Source organism: Amblyomma maculatum, chromosome 4, assembly GCF_055883805.1.
Source record: "Amblyomma maculatum isolate TAMU_Amacu chromosome 4, ASM5588380v1, whole genome shotgun sequence".
NCBI classification, from domain to species: Eukaryota; Metazoa; Arthropoda; class Arachnida; order Ixodida; family Ixodidae; genus Amblyomma; species Amblyomma maculatum.
The window spans coordinates 50,558,083-50,583,280 of record NC_139347.1 but is presented as its reverse complement, the minus strand read 5'-3'; the positions used below and the strand labels follow the sequence as shown (position 1 = coordinate 50,583,280).

Sequence of the window (25,198 nt, the reverse complement as noted above, 5' to 3'; positions counted from 1 at the left end):
GATTCAGTATCAGAGGGTCCCGATGGGTTGAGTCCCTTCTCACAGGAGCTACTGTAGTTGGTATCTCTTGCCAACTCGATGGCACATAGTCTTGTGGCATTACATAGCCTTCTGACTAGTTATGCCCGGCCATGTTGCTGCCACTTTCCATAGACAGGCCTGTGATATTTTGTTCACAGTGCCAACGATGCTGATGCTGCCCGATTTCCTGGAGAGCGGGGTCGTTAAAGCTTTTGCATTAAAAAGAAAATTACTTGAGATTTAAGTTGAGACAGCTTTACATGCACTTCACAAGAATTAAGGCAATCTTGCTAGGTTTAAGGTGCTTGTCTGTCAAGCACTCAAGTCTTGCAGCCCATCGCAGACCGGCTATGCCTTAGGTCAAGAAAATCAGTGCAGCTGTTACCTCATGCGAGGTTTGAGCCATCAGAGGAATTTTTAAAGGCTCAAGCTATGCATAATGTTCCAGTGGAGATTCTGTAAAGGAGTTTGCATACTGCCAAAAACATTGTATTTTCAAACTCCCACTATTGCTGATGGTGGCACTGTGGCAGTTTGACAGCAATGTCTCAACTAAGCAGTTCTGTGTAGGAGTGGGAGAAATTCCTCTATTGTGTACTATTGTGTATAGTGTACTATTGTGTTTGTGAGAATTGACTAAAAATGAGCAGTATGCAGGCATTGCGAATTACTGAGAATAACTGCAATGGTTATGGTTTATAACAGCATCACAGATATACTGAGCTATATTTGTTCGAGTAAGCAGGAATATTGAATCCCCACCTTTTTTCTTCCTTTTCTCACCCCTTAGGAACCCTTGCAAGTACGTAGCAGGGAGCTTCTGCAGTTGCGTGCTCAACTGCAGAGGCAGCTAGAAGAACTGAAAAAGGAGCATGAGTCCAAGTCATCGCGGATTCCACCAAGAGTGTCCTCACCTATTACAGTGTAGCAGTAGCTACAATGAAAGCTTAGCTGTGCATCCTCAGATTGTCTTGTAATAGTTGTGCAGCCTCAGAAATCAGCCAAATGTTATTAGAGCTTTTCTCTGCCACGCTTGTAAAACCTTGCCGAGGTGTCACAAGGAACACCTCGTGTGAATGTGTGACGCGTGCCCACCAACTGACGCGTGCCCACCACCTGTGATGCGTGCCCACCATAGACTTTTAATCTCACTAGTTGCACAGAATGTGGACATTTAATTATTTTGTTATCTTCTTTTGCTACCTAGTTCTGCTATCATCTTTTGGTCTGGACCTCAGTGTGACATAGTGCTTGTTGCCTTATCAGTATAGAGTTCTCCCAGTGGAGATAATTTTATGAGTTTTGCTTGCATATGTTTGTGTATGTGTTTTATTCAAATGGGAAGGAAGCATATTTCAAGGATAGTTAGGTGCTCTTTGCTACTAGGTTTTAGTTACTTGTTTATTAACTGATTGGCTATTTGCCAATACAGTGTATTATTATAAAAAAAAATTAACTGTGGCTAGCAAAGTGAAAGCTGTAGATGTGGTACTATGTGCACGTATGACGTTGATGTAAATAGCTCAAACTACAAACGCCGTGTTTTTGCATTATAATGGCTGTATATATTATATTGTTGGTTTATTTAATAAATTTATACCACATGCGATGCCATGATTTTCTTGTAGATTTCGTTCATCTGTCTGTATGACTTTCAAGTCATACAGACAGATAGATGCGTTAGATGCGTTCAGTCGAGCTCGCAGACCTTAAGTCGCCTTCAGCTTAAATTGAGCGGCGCCAGTTACGCGCAGTGAAATGCGGGACCAAGCATCGCTGAAGATTGGCCGCTAACTTGGCGTTTTTAACGCCAGAGTAGCTTGCGCCATCGGCACACGTGATGTCTTTGTACATGTGCCCATTATTTATTCACGGGCGGCAAGCCCGCAGCAACGCGCCCTTTCACGATTGCAAAAATAGCAAGCCTCCAACCTCCAAGCGCTTGCGATCCTCGCAGGCCTTCCTCCAGGTGGCGTGCTCTTCTCGTGAAGTGACGTCACGCTACCGTCATTTCTCGGGGTTCCCGGATGAAGACGTCACGCAACTGCTCTGTAGAATAACAAGATTTTTTTGCCTTCAGAAACAACTAGATGGTAAAGCAATTTGGTATTTAACGATTTAAGCTAATTAGGTATTTCAATATGTCAACACCAGCGAGGCGAAGACTCATGAGGGACTTTAAAAGGTGAGTACCTAAATCTCTGCTCACGAATGGTCGGTCGCACTACTGAGCTACTAACTGCTAACTTGGTTGGGATGCTTGGTTGCGTTTTTGTCAATTGACTTTCTGTACTTTTATTGCTCGTTCACGCTTTGTTAGGACACATTCTACATCTCGAGCAAGGTTTCATTATAGAAGTTCCTACATATGCATCGCTTAGCGGGGCGGTTAGTTGTGTATGCGAATGTTTCCCGTGAGCTGCTTTGCCACTAAACTCATCTGGGCGTAATTTGCTCTAGATTTTGGTCTTTCTGGTTATACTAAGGACTCTTTTCATGTGGGTGAGTCATAATCTGCGCTTATCGAATGCTGCAACGGTTCCCGTAGGGTACTATGATGCACGTTTAGAAACGTCAGCTGTTGCATCAGTGAGTCTTCGTTTTAGGCGAGCTTCTAGGCCTAGTAGGTTTTCATTGCCTGGCTGACCTTGAGTGACGAATGGTTTCTCCGTAACCGAACCGTTAAATTCTCTATACGTATCCTTCTGCACTGTCTGAACGTTGTATTCACGGATGGCAAACTTAAGAGCAGCGCTCTCGCTGCTGTCAGGCAGCAAGAAACTGCGCAGTCAGGCTACATTATGAAGCGTCCGATCCCGAGCTGCGTTAACTCGAATTTTGGGCAACTCAGAGGCAAGGCGCCTTGCGAAACGAGTCGTCCGTCAGCGATTTAACGTCATACTTGAGATCCGCATCGTTTATGTGTTGGGCGCACCTTGTTTCGTTAACCTGGCGGAAACCAGCGCGTAGAAACGGGAATAGAGAGACTGATGTATACTTGGACATTTGTAGTTGGTTTAGTTGCTGTATAGTAAGCATACGGAAAATCGTTACTTGCGAGCGTATGCACGGCGATGATTGCGGAGAACACCGTCCGCGCTGCTCGAGATCACCTGTGTCGAGTACGGGAATTATGTCGTGAACGTATGCATAGATACGAGGTTGCGCGGAGGTACGCGTGGGGAGCTGTTGCAACTGTCTCGTGGCAGCGTTTCAGTCTAACAGTAGAAGTGGCTTATGTGCTTCCTTTGTGCATCCTGTGTTCAGCGTTGTCTTCAAGCTTCATTTGTTTTCGGTTTAGGTTACAAGAAGATCCCCCTGCAGGTGTAAGTGGCGCCCCGACCGACAACAATATCATGATTTGGAATGCAGTTATCTTTGGGTAAGAACTCGGCATATTAAAGATTGTCCTCGTTTTCTAGGTGTAGTGCTTACCAAGAGAAAGGGAGGGCTGCATAGCAAATCCTGGATGCTGTGTTCACATAAATAAGCTAACATACTGAACTGACAGGGGCAGTCTAGTTGGGAGTTGGATATGGAAGGCGTTTTCGTAATCACCCAAAGTGACCTAGACATAGATGGTTAGTTATATCGGGTTTTATGGTGCAAAAGCAACCAAGGCTATGCTGCGCCTGGACATAGATGGAACAGGGTGCTGGACTTCAATTGAAAAGTTTTAGGTTTATGATAGCTGGAGTATGCTCATCATAAAAACTGTACAGCCTGTAAAAGCATGTGTTAATATAGTCTGGCATGCTCTTTGGGTGCTTTTTAGCTTTGTTTTAAGGGGGCAAAAGGTAATTACACCAATTTGCACATCTCTAGAATAGCCTCTCCATGACATTGCACGTTTTAGCCACTCTTCAGTGCTTTTATTCATTTACAGAAGGTAGCACTAGAAAAAAATCGCAGGCAAGGCAACTGATGCTCATGTGGAGGGATAAATGGCTTTTTTGTCCATTTGGCTTGAGCATGTTAGTATATGGGCTGAACCAGTAACTTTAAAAATAGGGCAAGTTGGTAGGCGTTCATGCACTTAGATGCACAAGAAAAAAAAAAAAAAATGTGACCAAGGAGGAGACACTTGTATATACCGGACAAAGTGATCTGTCCTGTGCACACGTTTCCTCCTTGTCCGTGCTTTGCATTTGGCGCATTTATATGCAATAACGTTAACTAGTAGCCCCTGCTATTGGTCAGGTCACAGTAACCAAAACGAGCCAGGCGCTTCTAGTGCAACAAATGCCACCAAAGACAACCTGCAGGTCAGGGTATGTGTAAGTGACATCATGGTTACAATGAGAGCATGAGAAATGCTACCAATCTTGCTGCAGACACTTTTTATGCCTAAAAAATATTGTGTGAATATGCCTGAAATGCAGTGAATGTCCTCAACCTTCTTTTAAACCTTAATGATGTTTTGTACATTGATTTGTACATTGTGAACTCAGAACTGCATTTTTGAAGGTATGCTCTACCAAGCAGTAATTTTTTTTGTCTCAAGTGGATTTAGCACAGCTTGCTTTCTTTTTGCTGTGTGCATATACCACATATGCCCCCTTCCACTTTTTCTATTGGTAGCCCTCATGACACACCTTTTGAAGATGGCACCTTCAAGCTGACACTAGAGTTTACAGAAGAATACCCCAACAAACCGCCCACAGTTCGGTTTGTTTCCAAGATGTTCCATCCAAATGGTGAGTGCTTATGGTGCTTTTTAATTGCAACAGACATGTTTTTCCGTTATTGGCAGAAAGTGGCTGAAATCAGCTTGGGATGTGAGCTTTTAATTTTATATGATCAAGTAATAACTACAATTGAGTTCAATGCCAATACCTAATTAAGTGCTCTTCAGTTGGGTGAAATTTTCGTGAATGCATTTTCCACATGTGCAATGCTGGAACACAAGAGCCGTGCACCGCAATGTCAGGCGAAATTAGATGCATGAATTATATCATGCCCCTTTTAGCATAGGTTTTAGTTTGAGACAAATGAAAGAAAATTTGAAGGAAAGCTTCTGTAACACTTTGGGGAGAGAAGCGGGGGGGGGGAACGTTAGCCCGAATAATATTGCGCCCATCCTTCAAATGGTACTCAAGGACTTGTGGCGCAAGTCCTTGAGTACCGCAAGTGAACACAATCTCGCAAGTGAACAACAATCAGCCAACTCCCGACCTTCACCTTTTTGGGCATGCTGAAAACGGGCTAAGATACAGGCTGCTCAGCATCCTGAAGATGTGCAAAGAAAAATTGAAGTGAACAGAGTGACTGCACAGGCTCACTGTTATGAAAAGCAGCTAGTGCATGAAAGGTGGGGCGACTGGTTCAGTCGTTTAGGCTCAGGAACGACTGTGAGCAGCAAAATGAGATTTTAGTTGAGGGAGATAAAGCACTTGCATAGTTAACTGTCGTGTCTAAACTGCGATGGTATGTCGTCCCCATTGCATGTCATTTGGTGCTTGAGGTCTTGCATGGTATTCTATTGAAAGCTGTCCCTGAGTCAGTCAGTATAAATCTTTCTGAGCTGTAGCTTTCTTCGTAACTGCTCATTATGCTTGGAGTGGAAGGTTTTTACAAGCAAGTTGTGATTTGTGAACAGTTAACCATTGATAATAGTGTAGTGTTTGGGATTTTGGTAGAGATTTGTCCACACCTGGTTTTGTGAAGCTTTCTAGCGGAAAGTGAAAAAATGCCAAGCTTCTTGCGTGGTCCCATAGCTGGTCCACTTTTAGCCAGCGTCATTTATGGACTCTGTGCCGTATTGGTTTAATGCTCACAAACTGAATGGTCATTGAGATGGTGACCAGGGTGCACAAGGGAACAAGTAAATTATTAACTACTGTCTGTGACTAATATTGTTACATGGTCATTTTGATTGACTTAAAGACCTTTGAAAGCTGCTATGTGGACGGTTTCAGTGACCATCAAGTCATCTATAAGGTCACCTGTGCAGCTCGAGGCTTTTTTTGAGATCTTGAACGCCTTCGAGCGGAGGCAGCGTGCACTCTCAGATGTGAATCGCTCGTAGGAGCAGGCTTGGGAATAAATAATTAAAAAAAGGTACCGTCCTGGCTTCGAGGAGCTGGAGCAAGCACAATGCCATTGTTGACAGTGATATATAAACAACCATCACTAGCTTTCTGAAAAGTACATGAATGCTTAACAGCTTCTATAATGCAATTTTGTTTTTCAAGAGTGGACACAATAAAAGCGTAATGAATAATAATTTTGTTTTTAACCTTGCTGAAATTGGAACTTATAGGCTGATTGCTTCCGTGCCTGCAAAATTATGTGGCGACAGTGGCGCCACACCACCTCAGTGTGAGATAATGAAACCTTTTGACAGCGATTGATTTTGCCATTTAGCAGGGGACGATTACCTTTGAGTTCGATTGCGATTGAGGATCTGGAAAGCTCATTACTTGATAGCCTTTCAAAGAGGTTGTATGACAGGGGTATAAGTAGGCTTCCTTTAGCACACCTTGAGCTGGAACGAGAAGAGGCCGGGATTTCATGCCCTTGAAATGGCTTCGCTAGCTACATGTAGCCCTGTCTGGCATGAAGTTTGGAGGCTGGTATGCAAGCACTGATGCTGCTGTAGGCTGGGGTGGGACTGAGGCACTTGCAAAGGCATTTGTAAAACTTGCTGCGCATGAGGAACGAAGAGTGCAGTAGGTAAGAGCTAGCAAAAGTGTAGATTCATCCACGAGTTGATGCGATTAGTAAGGTCTTGCTCTGGGAAGCAGAAGAGGCTGGCATTGTTGTAAGTGGGCTACAAGTACTGTATACTGTAACACCATTGCCTGTAGGCTGCCCGTAAGAAAAAGTAACGGCATTATTAAGCTGGAGGATAAAAATCTCTTGTTTGCTCATGATATTCATGTGTTTATTGATTGTACGATAGTCATAGTAATTCTGGCTAACTTCTGAAATTACATTTCCTCTGTATTCATGTGTTTATTTTGATGTGTGCAGCTTCGAGTAATTTTGCCGGTGGGATTTTTTTTCTCCACAGTTTATGCTGATGGTAGCATCTGTCTAGACATTCTACAAAACCGGTGGAGCCCCACATATGATGTGTCTGCCATTCTCACATCCATTCAGGTAAAAAGACATTTTTACCCTCTCTTCTCCACTTTTATTTAGCATTGTATGTGCTGCTTATGATGTAGCATGGGCAATTTTATTTGTGCTGCCATCGGGAGTGCCAAAAGATGTGCACTGCAGTAAGCACACGCTTTAGGAAGGAAAGCTTTTTCTTTTTTAAAAATTTTGTCAAAACTGCATTCGAATCTATTTGGTAATGAGCAGAGTGTAAGAGTACTGTGGCATGAGGCCATGTGCTGAGCACTCGTGTAGAAAACAGCATGTCACATTTATACAGCTCTGTGAATCTGGCGCACGCATGTGCGTGTGTGTGTGTGGCACGGGCTGCCATCTTGCCTTCAGTAGTTTGGTGCCTTGTGCAGAGTGGTCTGAGCCCTTCACTGCGATGCCTCTCACTACCCACATATTGCAGTTGCACGCTAAACCTTCAGCTTTTAGATATTCTAGTTTATTGCAAATACTCCTCATCTGCCGTCTTCAAACATTCATGGTGCATAAACCAGACTGGATGGACAACTGGGTGAAAAAACAAAAGTGACTGCCAAGCAAGGCACTGAAAAGACCTGTGCTGTCTTTTACTAAATTTAGTGTACTGAAAAGAATCACGTGGCTGGGATTACGCATAGGACACTTGGCCCCGCCATTGGTGAGTGAAACTGCAGCAGTTGGCCACTCTCGAGTAATGCTGTGGTGCTCCAGAGTTCCTCTTCAAACAGAATTGGTAACTCGTGTTTCGCTGCCTGCCTGGTGGTACATAAGATAACAAAATAATTCTTCTCGGCTGCTTTCACTAGTACTTCAACAATGCCTTAAGTGAAAAAAATGTAATCACTCCTCCACTATGGTGTCTCTCATAGCCCAAGTCGCTTTGGGGCATTAAACCCTATAAACCAAACCAATCCAAAAACTTTCAAATACCACGGTTGTTCACTTGTTTCTGGTGATACTACAAATGGAGACTCTTGAAAGTGTGCCATTAATGGTCATGCTGTGCCTCATCCATCATCTTTTCCACTGTACTGTGCAAACTCTTAAAGGACATGCTTCTAGAAAAGTTCATTCTAATGTTCAGGCTAGGTGGATGAAAATTGTGCCACTTGTAAAGCCTGAGCTGCTCTATCGAAATATTTTTTTTTTCTTTTTTCCATATAACTTGGCAGTTTCTTCTCCTAAGTACCATGCATAAGTGACAAACAGTGCATGTTTCTGCAGCTGTTGGATATGGCAGTGTGCATGACACAGTAGTGCCAAATGTTCCTTTCCCCCCCCCCCCCCCCCCCCCCCCCCCCCCCCCCCCCCCCCCCGAGGTCTGTACTATATTAGAGTCCTTCAATGCCCTTTCTGGTCACAAAACTCCGGCCAAAGTTTAATATAGAGTCCACTGTGGCCGCTAGAGACGCAGCAGTGCACTGATGGGCAGCGAGCCGCTGGCGGCCGCGATCATATTTCGTGCTGCATTTGCATCTAAGCGTTCAAAATCTCTTGTGATTGCCATATTAGGTGATGCTAGGATGTGCTCTCTACTAGATATTTCCAGGAGAGATGACAATGCTAATGATATACAAATACCTCACTACAGCAGACTTCAGGTGTGAAACTAACCACAGAGCATAAAACTGGCTGCAAAATAAATTGATACCATTATAGAGTACACCTGAAGCTCATTAGACAAAGCATAAGTAGTTTACTTGTCTTCTACCTACCGTCTGTCTTTCCGACTGTAAAGCTTACAGCACGCGAGTGAAAACGCCACCGCAGTGTGTGCTCAACACCTGGAGTGTGATCTCTACACTAAAAGCTTGGTAGCTGTTTTTCGTCGGCCGATATCGTTCGGCAAATCATGAGCAAAGGCATTTTCTGTGCTCTCTTTCGCACTTCGGTGATGGTCTGCAGTGTGCCGATGTCGGCGTACTCCGTCATCTGTGGCAACATGACGTCGAGATCGGAGCAGTCGGGTGGTGGGCAGCCTGCACGCTCACACAGTGCCTTGCTGGCTGCCAATAGTCGCTGCCATTTTATTTTTGGCCCACCACAGCCATGGTGTGCACCTGCTATAGCTTCCGTGGCGTTGATATTCATGTTCTGCTTCAAGCTTTTTTCTGCCGCTTTTTTCACAGATGGTCTAATGAATTACGCCGAGTTTTATGGGATAATGGCGCACCGTTCAGCACTTTCTAAGTGTGTACGAATTTTTTTCGGGGAAAGCACCGATGGAAAGGAGCTGATGTTGCTGTTTATGTAGTGTATACTTACGCAATCATCAACATCGTATCACCATGGCTGGGACTGCACTGTGCTGCTATTTGCATCCGCTAAATCTTCTGAATTCACTCTCCCCAACTGTCAATATCGCACTCGCGAATACTTCGGACTCTGTCTACTCGTCGAGGAAGGGGGCCGGCACCAGTGTTCTGGGTCTGAAAACATTAATTGTTCTTCACAGATGCGCATATACTATTTTCAAGCGGAGGTTACGCCACCTGTTGCTTTCCCCACCAATGCTCGCTTCATTTTTTTTTGCTAGTTCCATTTGTTTTCCTCGCCAGCTCCGTTTCATTGGAGGCAGGGAACCAGCGAGATTTATCTCGGGCCCGCCTCTTTAGCCACAACAATGTGCAGACGAGTAAAAAGTGCTCTGCGTGGTTCCACACACACACAAATTACATTACCCAAATGCAGAAAAATTAAGTAAATATCGTATTATTGTCAGATGATAGGCTAATGGGCTTCCTTCTCGGTCGTAACAGCGCCCAGCTCCTCAACTGATGCCCTTGACTGGCCAGTGACACCGCACCGTGGCAGCCGCGAGCGATATATGAAGCTCTCCCATAGTGTTACGCAGGAGTTTCATGACCAGCATGCATTGAAGGACATATAGAATGCACAATATTGAGAGTTTTTTGCTTGTTGTATCATTTTCAGTGGCTGGTACTTGGATATTTAAAAGCGCTGGAGTCTTAAAAATATCACTGATTGTATTAAGGTCTATATATGCAATAGATTCGTGTTAAGATGTATTCTCGAATAAGACTAACAGTGTGTATCATTTGGTTGTTTTTTTTTATGGGATTTGAATGCAGGAAAAGTCTGCTTAATATAAATAGTTTCGCGTATCCTTTAGTTACAATGGACTTTTGTAGCAACAGTGTAATGGTACTCAGAAGCCATCCCTGCGGCACAGTCAAGGGAAAAAAAAAAAAAGACATGATTTTGTGTAAGAATGCATACTCCCACAATATGGCTGCTGTGCATTGTTGCAGAGAACTGCTGGGAATTTGTCTTGAGGGAGCTCGCTTTCTTGCGGGGAAGCTTTCTTGTGCAAAAGAAGTGCAAGGCTTCACCATCATGCCTGTCCTAGCAGAGACCTGACACAGTCGGGCATTGGCGTCATGTGCTCATCACGTGCCACACGCTGCACGCATGCGCAAAGTATGTTCGCGCATTGACTTGAGGCATTTTCAACTGATATGGTCGAAAATGGTCGAAAATGCAGCACAGAGTTGTCCAGATATGAGCGCTATGCATAGTGTCTGCGGTGTACACGAAATGTGCTTAGTGTACCTCTTGTGGGGTGGTAACAGCTATGCTGCAGGAGGAGGACAACATAAATAAATGAATGTTAAATGCATAATGCATGATTGCATTGAGTAAATTTCAAAATCGTAAGGACTTCAGCTTGCCCTGTACTTTTTTCATCTTTTGAGCCCTGGTGTTCTCAAATGGGATATATATATTTTTCTTGAAGCCTTCTAGGCATGAAGGCCACTGAGAACAAAACTAAAATTGCGTTATCAAGGCCTCTGGTGCACTTTCACACTTTCATCTTTTCTGTAGTGATTGGAAACAGGAAAATAGTGTATGATAGGAACAAAGGAGGCCGTGATGTGTACGCATCTTGACATCATTTATTCTCTAAATCTGATTTGAGCTCACTTGCAGGCACTGCATTCGAACGGTGGAACGCCCATGTACTGTTTTACGTTAGTGCATGTTGAAGAATGCTAGGTGTTTGAAATTTGCGGAGCCGTGCACTTTCGCACCCCTCATTGCTAATGTCACTTTTGAATGTTAAACCATGCCAAAACTTGCTTGTACGTACTTCACTGAACCCTCTTTACCCAGACATTTCTAGTGATATAGTACGGCAATATTGCATCTCAAATTCAGCCTGTATAGGCTTGGGTTCAAATGTGGCTGAAGTTGCTTAGGAAAGGAAAGAGAAAAGAAGGAGCAACTTTCCAGCTATTTTTTCTTTGGATTACAAGAGTAGAGTAAACTGCACATATGGCTATGTTTGTCGTTTAGAATTTTTATGATGCCTTTGCAAGTGTGGCTTAGACTTTGTAGATGCCTTCGGTTTCTAATTGAAGCAGTTAAATTGCCCCTTGGATCATTTTTCTTGTGTGAAAAGCTCTGGGCATAGGTTTAGTGAAGTATAAATTGCAGAAAGTGCAGAATTATTAGATGCCTTAGGGGGTAGAAGCAGCAGCAGGAACAGTGGTAGATGAGGGGGCAAACGTTTCGAGGTAGATATAGTGAACCAGGAAAACTCAGGCTGGCTTTTATTGCACTCACTGCAAGTATACTGTCTACATTTGGCAACAGTTAGCACCATCTGTCAACATAGAGGGAAAAGATTGTTGGCCACCATGTTCACCTTTCCACTCATGAAAAAGCCCATCTCTGGACAGCAAGCGGCCACAGGAATTTCTTAAGAGTGAATTCGTCACTGGGCATTTGCAGTTGGAAAGAAAAAGCAAATGTTGCGCTTCAACCAGCCAACCCAGGATGTATTGGACGGCACAGAGTACAGCTTTTGCATGTGAAGGGGCCCTTCAACTGGGCCTGTACTCGAATTAAGGAAGGCATTACTTTTATCGCATGAAAGCACCATATTTTTATAATTGTATGCTACAGGAAAAGCAAACGTAAAATTGCAACCTTGCAGTATCTCTGATATCTCGTTTGTCTCGTCTTTACTGGCAGTGCCATGCTGTATGAATATGATATCTGGCCTTGGCATTCTTATTCGAGCAGCCAGTGTGCAGCATTCATGCATGTGCCTAATTTCGACATTTCTTAGCATCCTCAGCTGATAAAAAAATAGACAAGTATGCCACATTCTGAAAGCGAGGAAGCGGCATGTAGCTGTTGCCCTGCGTACAGTGCCATTAATTTTGCATGCATATCTTAAAGTCTGTGTTTCTACCTTGCAAATGGTTCAAGATGCATGGTGATCTCGGTTTGCCTCGAATGCTCTGCCCACATCGAGATTGTGTATGTCTGGCACAGAGTTGTGCCAGCTAATGAGCTAATGGTTCATGTGTGTGCTGCGTGTGGTTCTTGCAGTCTCTGCTGGACGAGCCAAACCCCAATAGCCCAGCCAACAGCTTGGCAGCACAGCTGTACCAAGAAAACAGACGGGAGTATGAGAAGCGGGTGGCCGCCATTGTTGAGCAGAGCTGGCTCAACTTCAACGACGACGAAGGCAAGGAATCCAAGAAGGACGCATCCTAGCTTTTTCTGCGGCTGAAACACCACACCGCTTGGCCCTTCCCTCCCCCACTTCCCAGACGAAATGCCCCTTCCTCCCTGCAAGACCAGACACAAAATAGGCTAGGACGCAGAGGACAGCTGCGACCTTCTAGCCGACCCCCCTCCCGAGAGAGAGCAGCAAGCGGACAACAACAGATTAAAACAGACTGGAGACTGTTGCTTCTTCTCAAACTGCACATAATTTGTGTGCTGGCTTAGCAGGGTTGTTTTCATTTGTGTGTGGACCTGCTGCATCTTGGTGGCTGCAGAGCACAGCTCATTTCCAGAAGGCACGCTTTGCGGAGAGAGCAGCACGCTCCGCAAGTGCCAGTGTTGTTTAAAAAAACATTATGCCCTGTGTCTTGCTGTTGAACCGAGGAGGGACACGGCTTATGTCAGCATTTTGATGCGTTCGTTGTTTGAACAGTGCAAGCTGCACCGGTAACTTATCCATATTGGTTGGGTTCTGTGAACATTCTTGCTGCATATCCTACTGAGTTTTCTCAAACCCTGTGCTTGTGGACTGACAGTGTAGCAACAGGCTTGGGTAAGCTTCTTCACCCTTGACTTGACGTTCTGAAGTGCTGTAGGACACGTGGAGGGTCCTTTTTCTTTCTAACATGACTGAATTTACCGTGTGGGATTGCTTAGCTGCTGGCATTGGTGGTACGAGAACAGCACTCGAAAAGATATTCAAATGCTTGTACTTGGTGTGCTGTTTCCTATTGTTTCCACGATTCCTCTTGAAAAAGCCCTGTATTGAATGTGTTTACTGGAAACATGCCGCAGTAGTTTTTACGCAAAGGATGGCCATTCATGTGTACATTTTATTGCCTTTGCTTGCTGCCTACTATGTACATTCATCAAAAAATTGCCACTGATTAAGTTATGCCTGTGGAGCTGTGTCTTTCTTCAGAAACATGTTCTCTTTGCAACAACATGACTGTGGTTAATGTCACAATGCCAGTTCCTCGCAGTGCTTTGCCCTATGCAGCTTTGTATAGGAGGCCAGTGCAAGTTTGGAAAATGTGCTTCACCCTGGGAGTTTGTGGGTCTTCTCTGCATGCATGCTGCAATATGTTTCTAGTCTATTTCCAAACTGCGTCTAGACTGTAGGCTAAAATAATGCTCGGCTACTGCTGCTGCTCAAGGCACTGCGGATGGGCTTTTGAGCCTGAACTCCCTTATCGCACTTCACCTCTGCACCGTTTTGGCAGTGCTTTCATTTGGTCTTGTGTGCGCAGTCACCCAAGAATTCTTGTAACTAAACGCACAGAGCATCTGCGAGTTGTGGGTGCCAAGCTGCCTGGGGCACTGCACTGGGTTTCCTCCCTCTGGATGGTGCCATAGCTAAATCGTTTGTCACGCTTCCACAGGGTGCACACTTCGAAGTAACAAAATTTTTGCTCTTAACCTTAGCTGCAGCACCCATTGCTTAGCATCACACACACTGTGATAACTGTCTGCCAGAACTTGCAGCTGTGGTGTGGGGTGTCTCCCAGCTCTGTCTTGTGAAGCAAGCTAGGTGTAATATAGCTGCCAGAGGAATTCATTAGTTGGCTCTCTTCTTTCCCGTGTGTGTGTGTATGTGGAGCAAATTGCCTCCATCGATTAGCCTGTGTGCATTGCCTCGTGCACGCCTGAAAAGTGACGATCAGATCTACTAAAATGACAAATAAAACCCCACAACTGGCAGACCTTCCTGTCTAGTTTTCATGCCTCAAGAGAAAAATGTGGCTTCACCAGTGCTTCTTAAAGCACTAGACTGGGCCACCTACTTCCGAGTCTATCTCATGCATGAATCTCTGCCAGCAGGCGCAGTCTTCAATGGTGCAGCACCTGAAGTTCATTTCATCGCAGCTGATCACACTTTCTCAGTATAATACACATCCAAAAACAGCACTCTGAAATTCCTTTTTTAAGTGGATTCAAACTTTTCTCAAACCTGGTGCTGGGGCTCATTCACAGAACCAGTGGGAATGAGCGCTTGTGGATGTGCTCGTAAGTTCTCAAGAAGTTGCTTTTGCCACTGCACCAGATGCTATGGAAGTATACTGCCGAGAGAACAGAATTGTGCTATTTATAGAGGCAGCATCCCGTCAACAATTTATGGGCTCAAATTAGCATCTGAATAGGTTGTATAACGTACATTGAAAACCACACCTCATTGTTATGCAAAGTATAAATTTCAGAAAACTGTGCGACCTAAAAATAGCAAAAAAATTCATGGAACACTAGACACAAATTAGAACCGGTAGTGTGCTATTGTAACCGGCTAGTATTAGTAATAAAGCATACAAATAGAAATGAATATATCAAAAGCACTTTTATTACTTCATATTTCCGAGGAGTGCAGCTCAGATTGCTGTGGGCCTTTGCGGTAGGCACAGATTGTAAAATGAGTTCTGGTCCCAGAAATTCGCTCCCTTCCAGCCACACCAGCCCTGCACATGAAACACGATTATTACAGAAAATTAATAAAGGACACACACTTGTCTGTGCACGCAAAAACAGATGCATAAAAGTTATCCTGAGACTAGCACCTATTTGGGTAGCCTTCTTTGAGCAGCACATGCACATCAAAGAACTAAACTACGCTGTTTGGTAACTGCATTGTGCAGCTAAATGATTGCTTGGGCAGGCTCTAAACATGTAGCAGCACACAAGAAAGGAAAAGCCAATATCTCTGCAAGTAGCACAGTTGTGCTCAATGGACCTTTTTCAAGAAGTGCTACCACGCATGTGCAAAGCCTTCTGGCTGCCATTTTCGCTGGGATGCCAGGCAAAAATTGAGGGGAAGAATTTGCTGCACGTGCTTCTCCACGAAACGATGTCCCTCGCTTTACTGATGCGACAAACTGCTGCACAATAGTTGCATGCAGTGCTAGCGTAGGCCCTCGGAAAATGCATGCATCGTATTGTCCCCGCCTCCCCTAGCTCACTTCAAGTGAGGAGACGGGCCAACGTCCTGTTGTGGTGAATTAATAAAAGGGGGGAGGGCACAGCGTGTGCACAAGTGTGTCCACAGATGACTTGTGCGTCTCCCTACAGGTTGAGTGACTGAGACCAGCCCTGCACTTAACTACATCTTGGAAAATAAGCCCACCCCACTATATTGTGAACGAACTTCTGCAGAAAATATGTAAGGGAGCCTTGGTAACCCATTCCATCAAACATACTTCGCCTGTTGGCCGCAAGAGGGGTGTGCAACTGGAAAAAGGTCCATTTCCATTCATTTCAGTAATATTGGCCATGGATTTAAGGTTAGACGGAAGCTCCATTTCTAAATCACTGCACAGAGAAACATTGTATGACGCTACTCTCGGTTATATGCATCTGAAAAAGAAGTACTAATATTCGTGATGCCCAAGACTTGCAAGACCATTACAATCGGGTAAGGCTGCACCGGTCGGATGCTAATGAGTGAATACTAGAGGTGTGTGAACGTTCTAAAAACTGATATTCGGAATTTTTTGAATACGTGAAGATTACCAAACAGACCAAAAATTTTTGAATTCACTGCAGTTTCACTGTAATGCATGGACTTCATCGCATGGACTATGCGATGAAGCATCCTCAAAACGCGACGGGGCTTTTTTGTGAAGAGAGGCCTTCCCTTTTTTGGACAACCTTTCTGACAGTTTGTGCAACGCTCAACACTTGGCGAAAACTGGAAAAAAAAACGTTCTCACTTTGGTTTCATACAGACGACCCCATCATATGAGTGTTCATGAGATAAAAATATTCAGATTCAAACAGCTTTGGCAGTTTTTTGTTTTTTTTTTCAGGCCCATTTAATAATTCCAACTTTTGGTTAACTTGGACATATATTTTTTTTTTGGTCCTTTGAAAGCCGAATTAACGAGAGAGTTTACTGCAGCAATATGACAGCTTCACCCAGCTTTATGCAGATTCTTCCTGTATAAAAGAACAGGTGCAAAAAAATCCTGTATAAAAGTTATACTACTGGATTTTTCAGTTGGGGGTACACATTTCTGAGGCAAATCCACCAGGTGGCGTGATGGAACTTGCAATGCTTCGCTAACTGCGGCCTTACTTGCTCCCCCGAAAAGTCGGAGTTGCTGGTACTACACAGCTCCCGCCAACGCAGACCCACTGTCAACCTCAATGGAAACCCAATACCACAGAAGGACGCCATCAGGGTTCTAGGGCTTTACATCAATGACAAGGGCAGAAATGTGTACGCCCTCACTCGGCTCAAAAACACCAGTCTGCAGGTTGCGCGCATGATAGCCAGGGTCACTACCAATGACAGGGGTATGCTCGAACAAGACACCCTGCGCCTGGTTCAAGCATTCATCATTAATAGAATTGTGTATTCGACACCGTATCTGCACCTCAAAACGGGAGACTATAAGCAAATCGACTTCATTATACAAAACACAGTTAAAAAGGCGCTGGGCCTGCCCCAAAGCACTTCCACAGAACGTCTTTTGCAATTAGGGGTGCACAATACAGCCGAAGAACTCCTTGCCGCCCAACGCGCCACACAGATAAATCGACTAGCAGCAACCCGCACGGGCCAGACCGTTCTTATGGACCTTAACCTGACTAGCCCGCAAGGTCTCGTACAAAAACAGGCTATACCGCCCGGGTGGTCAGACTCGTTCATAGCCAATCCCCTACCCCGCAATATGCATCTTCTGTTCCACCAAGGGCGCCGGAAGGCGCGGGCCAAATACATCCAGGAAAAGTACGGGACGGACACTGAATCCTACTATGTAGACGCAGCAAAGTCAGAAGCGGGGTACACGGTAGCGGTTGTGATTCACCAACAACAACTGGTTGATGCCCTCACCATCTGCGATGACAATATGGAAATGGCGGAGGAGGTGGCCATTGCTTTAGCCGCCACGCATACCACCTGCGCCTATATAATAACAGACTCTATGGCTGCCTACCGCAACTACATCAAAGGGCGAATATGTCCCCAGGCTGCCAGAATATTGAAAAATTATGGACACCCCGAACAAGACAAATGCCTCGTCTGGACACTGGGACATCAAGGCGTGGAAGGGAACAAGTGCGCCCATGCCGCTGCCCGAGCTCTCCTCCCCCGGGACTCGACCCCTCCATCCTCCACACTGCCCTATCCCGGCCCTCTGGCGACGTATGCGGAGAGGTTACAGCACTGCAGACTCTCTCGCAGAAAATATCCACCCCCAGCCAAGGGGCTCTCCAAAGCGGAGGAAGTTAGATGGCGACGCCTACAGACAGGTACATATAACACACCAGCCCGTTTAAACACAATACACCCCGGGTTCTGCGACCCCAAATGCAAATATTGCGGGGAAAAGGCAGGCCTGCACCACATGGTGTGGACCTGCCCACAATCCTCCAGATGATCCGAATGCAGTGCCAACAATTGAGGGGTGGGAGGCTGCCCTATCCAGCTCTGGACTAGAGGCCCAACGGGCCCTCGTGACACGTGCGCGGGTAGCAGCGGCAGCCGCTGGAGTCCCGGACTAGGAACCCCACCTACACATCCCCCTCCCTTAAATATACTTAATAAAGTTTTTCACTCACTCACACTCGCATTTCCGGACATAACAGATCTAAGTGCACCGCTGTAATTTTTAACACAATCTGCTCCTGCTGGAATACTGACTTATGCTTCAACATTATGTAAAACAGCAACACATAAAATGATAGGTCATTTAGCATTTTAAGTAAGATCATCTCAAGCTTACATCCTAGCTGTTATCCTGACAGCTAGAGACTTTGTGCAGCCTTTTCTTTGGCCCCCAATTTGTTTCACAAAACCACGGTGCTGATGTTTTAGCATGCACCTTAATTGCAAAAAATAGGAAATGCAGAGAAAAGCTAACGGGGTAAGCTATTATTCATCCGGTCACTCAATTAAACAAAACAGTGCTGATCAAATTTAACATGATAGCATTAAAGGTTTTGTTGCTCGGAAAATCCGGCATCGGTGTCATGATCGAAAAACCACAGATATGGCGCTGGCAGCTGGCATGGCTGGACACCGATTCTTCTATGGTTCAGTTGATTTAATGAGACCACATGATATGAGAAAATTGGGAGGAGCTGCCAACTCAGGCTGCTTGTTTAAGGTGGGAAGGTGGAATAAGAATCAACCATCCAGTGCTATTAGACGCAGAGTTGGGCATGACGCACCTAGGCTGCGCAGGCATGTTCATACGGCTTGGTTAAAGCGGGTCCTTATAGGTTGAGTGGTGGCCTACGCTATCGCACTATACCCTAAAGGCAAAGTGAAGTGTCCCCCATAACTTTTTTGTCGTTCTTATTGAGTATCTGCCTGAAATCAGAGCCGGTGGTAAATGGTAAACGTTTTTGGTGTCGAAGCGTTTGATCACAACGATAAATGTTTTGGTTCTGTGTATTATACCTTTCAAACATTCAGACCAGCGCACAAATGTGGTTGCTCCTCTTTCTATAGTTTTTCAAGATCGCACAAAGCAACTTCATTGGTTTCGGCTACTTCCTGCTCGTATTTCCCCGATTGCCAGAGTTGCTAGCTACCTGCACCTAAGCAGCCTACCTATGTTTAATGCATGAGCCCAATCAAAGTAGAAAGTCTCGTATCGCCCGAGTGAATTTGCGATACAGTTTTTGTTTGGAACAGAAAAGAAAGCTGCCAATTGCTTGCTGCATTCAGGCTGAAAACTCTTCAGCGGCCTGTGCTACTTGTGTGCAGATGCAGATAGTTGTGACAAGGGCACGTCACAGTCACCTTTCCAATCATCTCCACTATTCGAGCAGTTTCTGCATTGCGAACGGCAGAAAAGGCGTGCCAGTTACCTTGTTCTGCACAGTAGACAACTCCTCGGCGCCGGTGTAGTGTGGATCAAGCACGAGGTAATGCGAGTCTCCTGTTTTGCTGTCGAAAGCTATCCCAATAATGGTGTGCGCCAGCATCCCACCGCCTGCAAAGAAGAAAAACTAAGTGCTCTAACATTGCACAATGTGCACGACAATGAATAGGGAGGCGTTTACTCAACCATTGCTACTGTTCCTTCCTGCACTTTCAATTTGGCCCTTCTGCCTAATGTGCAGACCATGGGGTATGTGGTGCTCCTGAAAAGCTCCCAGCAAAGTGATCTTAAGGGGAGACGCGGGTCTTAAAACGGTCGAAAATGGTCAAAAAGTCGATTTTGGGAAAAACTCATTTTCGGAAGGTTTATCCTTTCGAGCATCTACAGTAAAATTATTAACGCTGAATTCGGTCGGGAAATGCGATAAAATCGGCTTTCAAAACACCACGGCAGCGACGAAATGGCCCCGAAAAGAGAGACTTTGTTCGAACTTCCCGCGCGCGCCGCCGGCGTTGCAGCCGGCCGATCGCCGCCATCTTGGGCTTGTTTTGAAGCTGGTTTCTTTGTACGCAATTTGAGCTATCTCAAAATGGCGTCGCTCAAGCCGAGCGGCGGTTCGGGCCGGTTTCCCGAAGGCCGTTTTCGGGTCGCTGATTGGCTCGCACGCGGCGCGCGAAGCGCGCGCGCCGTTCTGCGCCTCCCATTGGCTGGTGTGACCGTCTACGTCATTTTTTTTTTCTTTCTCTTGCGTTCGCCGCTGTGGTTGTCGCTTCGTGCGCGTCTGTTTTTGCGCTCGTGTTTCTCTACACGCCGTGTTTCCGCCTTGTGCCGGGAGTTTCTCTTTGCGATCGAGATGCCGGGAGACAGTCGATTGAAACCGAGCACGCAACGAGCTTTTGGAAGCCGGAAGAAACGTCCGTGGAACAAAAAACAGCAGGCAGCGGCCACCAGTGCGTCGCCGGGGCCTGCAGTGCCGGACTCGTTGGATCCGCCGGGTACATCAAGCACGCTGCCCGATGACGACACCGCGGGACCAAGTTGCAGCACGAATCGTATCTCGGATCGTGGTACACTTCGTGTTGATGCTGTGTACTATTCGTCGACCGAGCAGGCGCAGCGTGTTGAGCGATCGGCGCAAGCAAAGTCCGTTCTGTCGGAAAAGTCAGCAACCCAGCGCAAGTTTGACCTTCTTGGCGTCAGTGCGGATTACCAGACAGCTGATGCCGGTACCCAGTTCGTGATTGTGGACTTGAAGGTTTTGAACAATTTTTTCGCGCAAGCGAAGTGCGGAACCTGCGGCGCAGGAAGTCTGCGTTTGAGCAAGGCAACAGATAAGAAGTACGGCCTTGCTGTAAAGCTTCTGCTTGTCTGCGAAAACTGCGATTTCGAACAGAAGCAGTTCTCTTCCCCAAGAATAAGCGAAGCAGTTCTCTTCCCCAACTGTTTGCCCGGTGGAGCTCTCGTCTCCTTGGCTCCGGTCCTCACTTTCACCTCAAAAAAACAAAAAACAAAACAAAACAAAACAAAACAAAAAAACAAAAAAAAAAGTCAACCCCTAACTTCTCGAAAGTAACCTCTATAATTTCATCACACTTACACATTCGACATTTTTTTTTTAAATGTTTCCTTGGATGGAATAAGACACTTTTTGTTTTGTTTTGTAGGGAAACTGATAGGGAACATCTGAGTAACATCCGTTGTCGAAGATTCTTCCCAATATTTTCTGCACTCAGTGTCAAAACTTCAAACGAGTTTTTCTCAGCTTCATGTTTTTTGGTGACATGACTAGCCTTATGGAACTTTTCATTGGGTTTTTGTGGTGCAATTTTTATAAATCTTATACCGTTGAATTCAGAAAGGTTTGAACTGTGGAGCTATGCTATTTTTATATTGCTAAGTTGAACATATCGAATTTATTGAACAATAATGTCAACTAATTATATTTTCGAATTGTGGGGCATCTACATAATTGAATATTTTTATACTGTGATGTACATCAATGATAATATAAATAGCATAGCTCCACATGGCAGGTCTTTGGCTACAACTACATTTTAATCGGAACGAAAAAATATTGAGGGAAACTGTCCTAACGACCCGTAAGAAATTACCAAATTAGGCTTTGGTTATTTCCCAATAACATTAGAACTAATTGAGATAGAGTAAAACTAATTACATTTTTGAAAACAGCAGGAAGAAATACATATACACACCCAATTTCGTTATTATATCTCTAAAAATAAAAATTTTCATTTTAAGACCAGTGTCTCCCCTTAAGGGGCCTCGAAACATCATTCTGAGAGTGGTATCTAATGCGTGCATTACGGAGTGTATGTGCCATGCGACTTGCATGCTGCGTGCGAGTCCGGAGTAGTTAATCAAATACTGACAAATAAATTTTGAAATATTCCGATTCCCATGCCTTGTGGAAACCAGTGACACCGGTGTTCCGCTCTAATCTTGCCATGCGACAGCACTTATTTTGCCTCCTTGACTTCAATCCTGAGGGAGCTGTAATAGACTCGCAAGACCCACAAAAATATTTGTGCACGAGAGAGGCAGAGGCTCGTTAGTAGGCGACTGACTGCACCATGTTGCTGCCTTCCAGTGTCTCTATGCTCTCCTGGGAGAAAGTGGAAGAGGAAAAAAAGAAAAACGTGCGTGCCAAGGGAGCAGAGTGGGCTATCAGTTATTTTTGTTTGGTGCACTAGCATTAAAGCCTTCATTCATTGATTTTGCTTGTGTCTGCCTGTCTGTCTGAAGCCAGTAGTGAAGCCATTGGCAGGAAATTCCAACTAGGGCATCACTTCAGGTGAGAATCGAACCCACCAGGACGCTTGGATCCCGAGTTAAATGCGCTACTCCTAGGCCATGCAGGCATGTTTATAGACAGCTTGGTTAAATCGGGGCTTTATATCTAGGCCCAGGTGGTTTTTCACGTAATGTGGTAGGTTATTGGCTCTATTCTAATGAGTATGTGTGACCCGCGATCGAAGTGAGAATTAAATTCGCATTTGGCTTAACCATACTAAATGAGCCATCATTATTTTTTTTTTCTGGTTTCCTGCAATGTATGAACGGAGGAAGAAAAGGTGGAGGATCATTTTTAACCTTCAGTATCTCCGGTGTTACATATACTAGGCCAAAAGCTTTCGTGGGAAAATGATGATAAATAACACTCGCTTTTTTCGCTCTGGGTGAAGATTATTCCAGGGAGAACAAACATCATGGACTGCACCATCCACTTACCAATCATAACCGGAGTACCGTGTTTCTCAAAGTGTGCTAGGAGTTCACGGCTTTTACTTGGCATATCTGCACCAGAGCTGACAAACATTGTCCGACACTCCACCTGCATGAGTCAATATAAGTAGAATAATTATTTTCAAGAAATAGCAAAGCTTTTTCATACGTGCATTAAGAACCTCTTACTGCTTACTGGCTGTAATTACTTTCCTGGTATTCATAACGTGAAGCAGATATAGTACACTGTAATCACTCAGATTATGACTGAATTTAGAATTTCACTGAAATATAACCCAGATTACGCCTTCCGGTTTTATTTTTTGAAGATACGGTGGAATGTTTTCACAGTTCATTTCCCAATAACATTTTCTTTCTTGTGATATATGTGGATGCCTGGCAGTGGAAAGCTGCGTATAATTATTCTTGGCTGGTTTGCTAGCAGGTGCAATTGATGAATTAAACCCGAAACTCTTAACCCTAAACATAACATACAGTTAATCGCCTGCTATGTCCATTCCACTTCGCCAAAGTCCAAGTATCCAACCCTACAGGAAAAATATGCATGCAGCATCATGTCGTGGCCTGGCCTCGCGTTACATCTTACCACATTATAAAAACTCAATGCAACATAAGTTCAGTATTTATTCAATCAACAATCGCTTAATTATAAAAAAAAAGAATCTTCTGACACAGTCTTTTGTTTGGATAATGATGCCCCATGTTCTTTGAATACAGTTAGTTATGGCTCGTTAATATGACCCCAGTTAATATGGACGACTCGAATTACAATTTTTCCGGTACAAACTTTTCCAACGTGTTTAAGGCTCGTTAATATATGGCAACTTGCTATCCAGACAAAGAAGAGGGGTAAATGCATAGAGCCCATTGAGGCCCATGTATTTCTGTCGCGTTAATGTGGATAATCCTTACTGCCCCAACTAGATGTTCCATCTTCTGTATTTTGAGCATGGGACACTAGAGGAACACAGCAAAACACTGTTTACCCATTTCTTTTCTGGTTTCATAATTTATAGTGACCTCCTGTCCAGTCGCCATCATTCCCACATTCCGACATTTTCCGCATTGCCCAAATGGTTGTGAAGAAAACTCTCTGCAGTTTTTGCCATGTAGAAAGCAGCTTTCAGCTGACTGTGCGCTCCTATGTAGCAGTGGTTCATGCCAAATGAGCAGTTGCAGTGGAATGCCAATCATCCTTGAAATGCATCAAGCATAACAGACCAACACGTCAAGTTGCACACGTCATATAATCTGGGACACAGCTCCCAAAATTATATCTAATTTCAACTTTACTGGCCACCACTACGCACAAAAGCAGTCCTAATTTATAACATGCGTTATTAAAGTACTTTCTTTCTTCACACTCTGTAACTACGGATGACTTGCTTTATGGACAGTTTTGCTCAGGAACTGGTGTCCATACTAATGAGGTACGACAGCATTCTCTTGCAGCATCAGCAAAAGTGTTTTTATCACCGAGAGGAAAAAAAAAGAAGTTTTAATGCTGTGAAAAGTAAAACTAAGTGTAGGATTTCTTGGTTTAAGATGTAAAAGAAGAAAATAAATGAAGTATGCCAAAATCAAATATGGAAATGCGGTTTTAACTAAAGAAAAAGGTCAGTATTAATGATATGCATGCCAAGCCTGACTGGCTAGGGTGAACAGTCATTCGAAGGATAAAATTAACTAATTAGGCACTGCAACCAGGGGCATGATGAACCAGTGCACTGTTGCGTAAAATACAGCACAGCTGTTAGTTTTTAGGGACCGCTTCGCAATCTGGCACACCTCTTACAGACCAGGAGGATCAACCTCTTTGCCAAACGCCACCTGCTAACGCAGCGTTGTTGACAACCGTCCGTTACTCGTGGAAGTTGGATAGTTAAGGAGGTTTCTGCACTGCAAGTAAGTACACTCGAAACCATGCATAACCAGTTTCATCCCTGTCAACACGCAGACTGCGTTATGCCCCACCGTTTCATTCAACCTAGCCCAACATCCTAGTGATAACATGACAGGCCAGCATTTAGGAATCCAGTTCCACTTCCACTTTTGCCTGAGTCCGCTCCATCAGTTGACTTCCATTGCTCCATTTACTGGTGACAATGTTTCTTTCAGCAAACATAGCTGTAAGTGCTTTACTAATAACTAGCAAACATATCAAAGTCAGCTGCTAGTAAATAAAATGCTCAGGCTGATAAAAAGCAAGGACAAATTCAAAGTGAATTTCGACTGCAAGGGAATGGTCATTCATCCACAGAAAATAATATTCACTGAAAAAAAAAAAAAAAACAGAAATGAAGCTGCCTTGTTAAGGGGGGACACTACACTAAATACTTTTGAACAGCTTGCTCGTTTTCAATGAAAGTTATGAAAGTTGCAGAGCAAATTTATATTGCTGCTGGAATCATCTCTGCTGAATTTCGTTATTCTGCTGGGCAGTTTTCTTGAAC

General features: G+C 44.5%; 3 protein-coding genes across 5 annotated transcripts in view; 2 read left to right on the top strand and 1 right to left on the bottom strand.

Annotated features, from left to right (window-relative positions):
• Positions 1–1,630, top strand: part of mtm (phosphatidylinositol-3-phosphate phosphatase) — a 33,412-nt gene extending 31,782 nt beyond the window's left edge. For both annotated transcript variants that reach the window (XM_084601371.1, XM_084601370.1), the window contains one exon: positions 812–1,630. In XM_084601371.1, the coding sequence (XP_084457497.1) occupies positions 812–949 (138 nt within the window). In that variant the 3' untranslated portion in view covers positions 950–1,630. The remainder of the gene's footprint in view (positions 1–811) is intronic.
• Positions 1,631–2,018: 388 nt separating this feature from the next.
• Positions 2,019–14,364, top strand: Ubc6 (ubiquitin conjugating enzyme 6). Of its 2 annotated transcripts, none has more exons than XM_084601373.1 (5): positions 2,019–2,206; positions 3,323–3,403; positions 4,603–4,718; positions 7,037–7,125; positions 12,478–14,364. In XM_084601373.1, exons 1-5 carry the CDS (start codon positions 2,163–2,165, stop codon positions 12,643–12,645), a joined length of 498 nt encoding a protein of 165 aa, XP_084457499.1. In that variant the 5' UTR covers positions 2,019–2,162; the 3' UTR covers positions 12,646–14,364. The 2 variants fall into 2 exon arrangements, with proteins under 2 accessions (XP_084457499.1, XP_084457500.1); XM_084601374.1 differs by lacking the exon at positions 2,019–2,206 and adding an exon at positions 2,303–2,523.
• Positions 14,365–14,974: 610 nt separating this feature from the next.
• Ufsp2 (UFM1 specific peptidase 2) overlaps positions 14,975–25,198 on the bottom strand; it is a 29,407-nt gene continuing 19,183 nt past the window's right edge. Inside the window, exons 11-13 of the mRNA XM_084601372.1 lie at positions 22,731–22,833; positions 19,468–19,592; positions 14,975–15,107 (exon numbers count right to left, since the gene is read on the bottom strand). Coding sequence (XP_084457498.1) covers positions 15,021–15,107; positions 19,468–19,592; positions 22,731–22,833 — 315 coding nt within the window. The 3' untranslated portion in view covers positions 14,975–15,020. The remainder of the gene's footprint in view (positions 15,108–19,467; positions 19,593–22,730; positions 22,834–25,198) is intronic.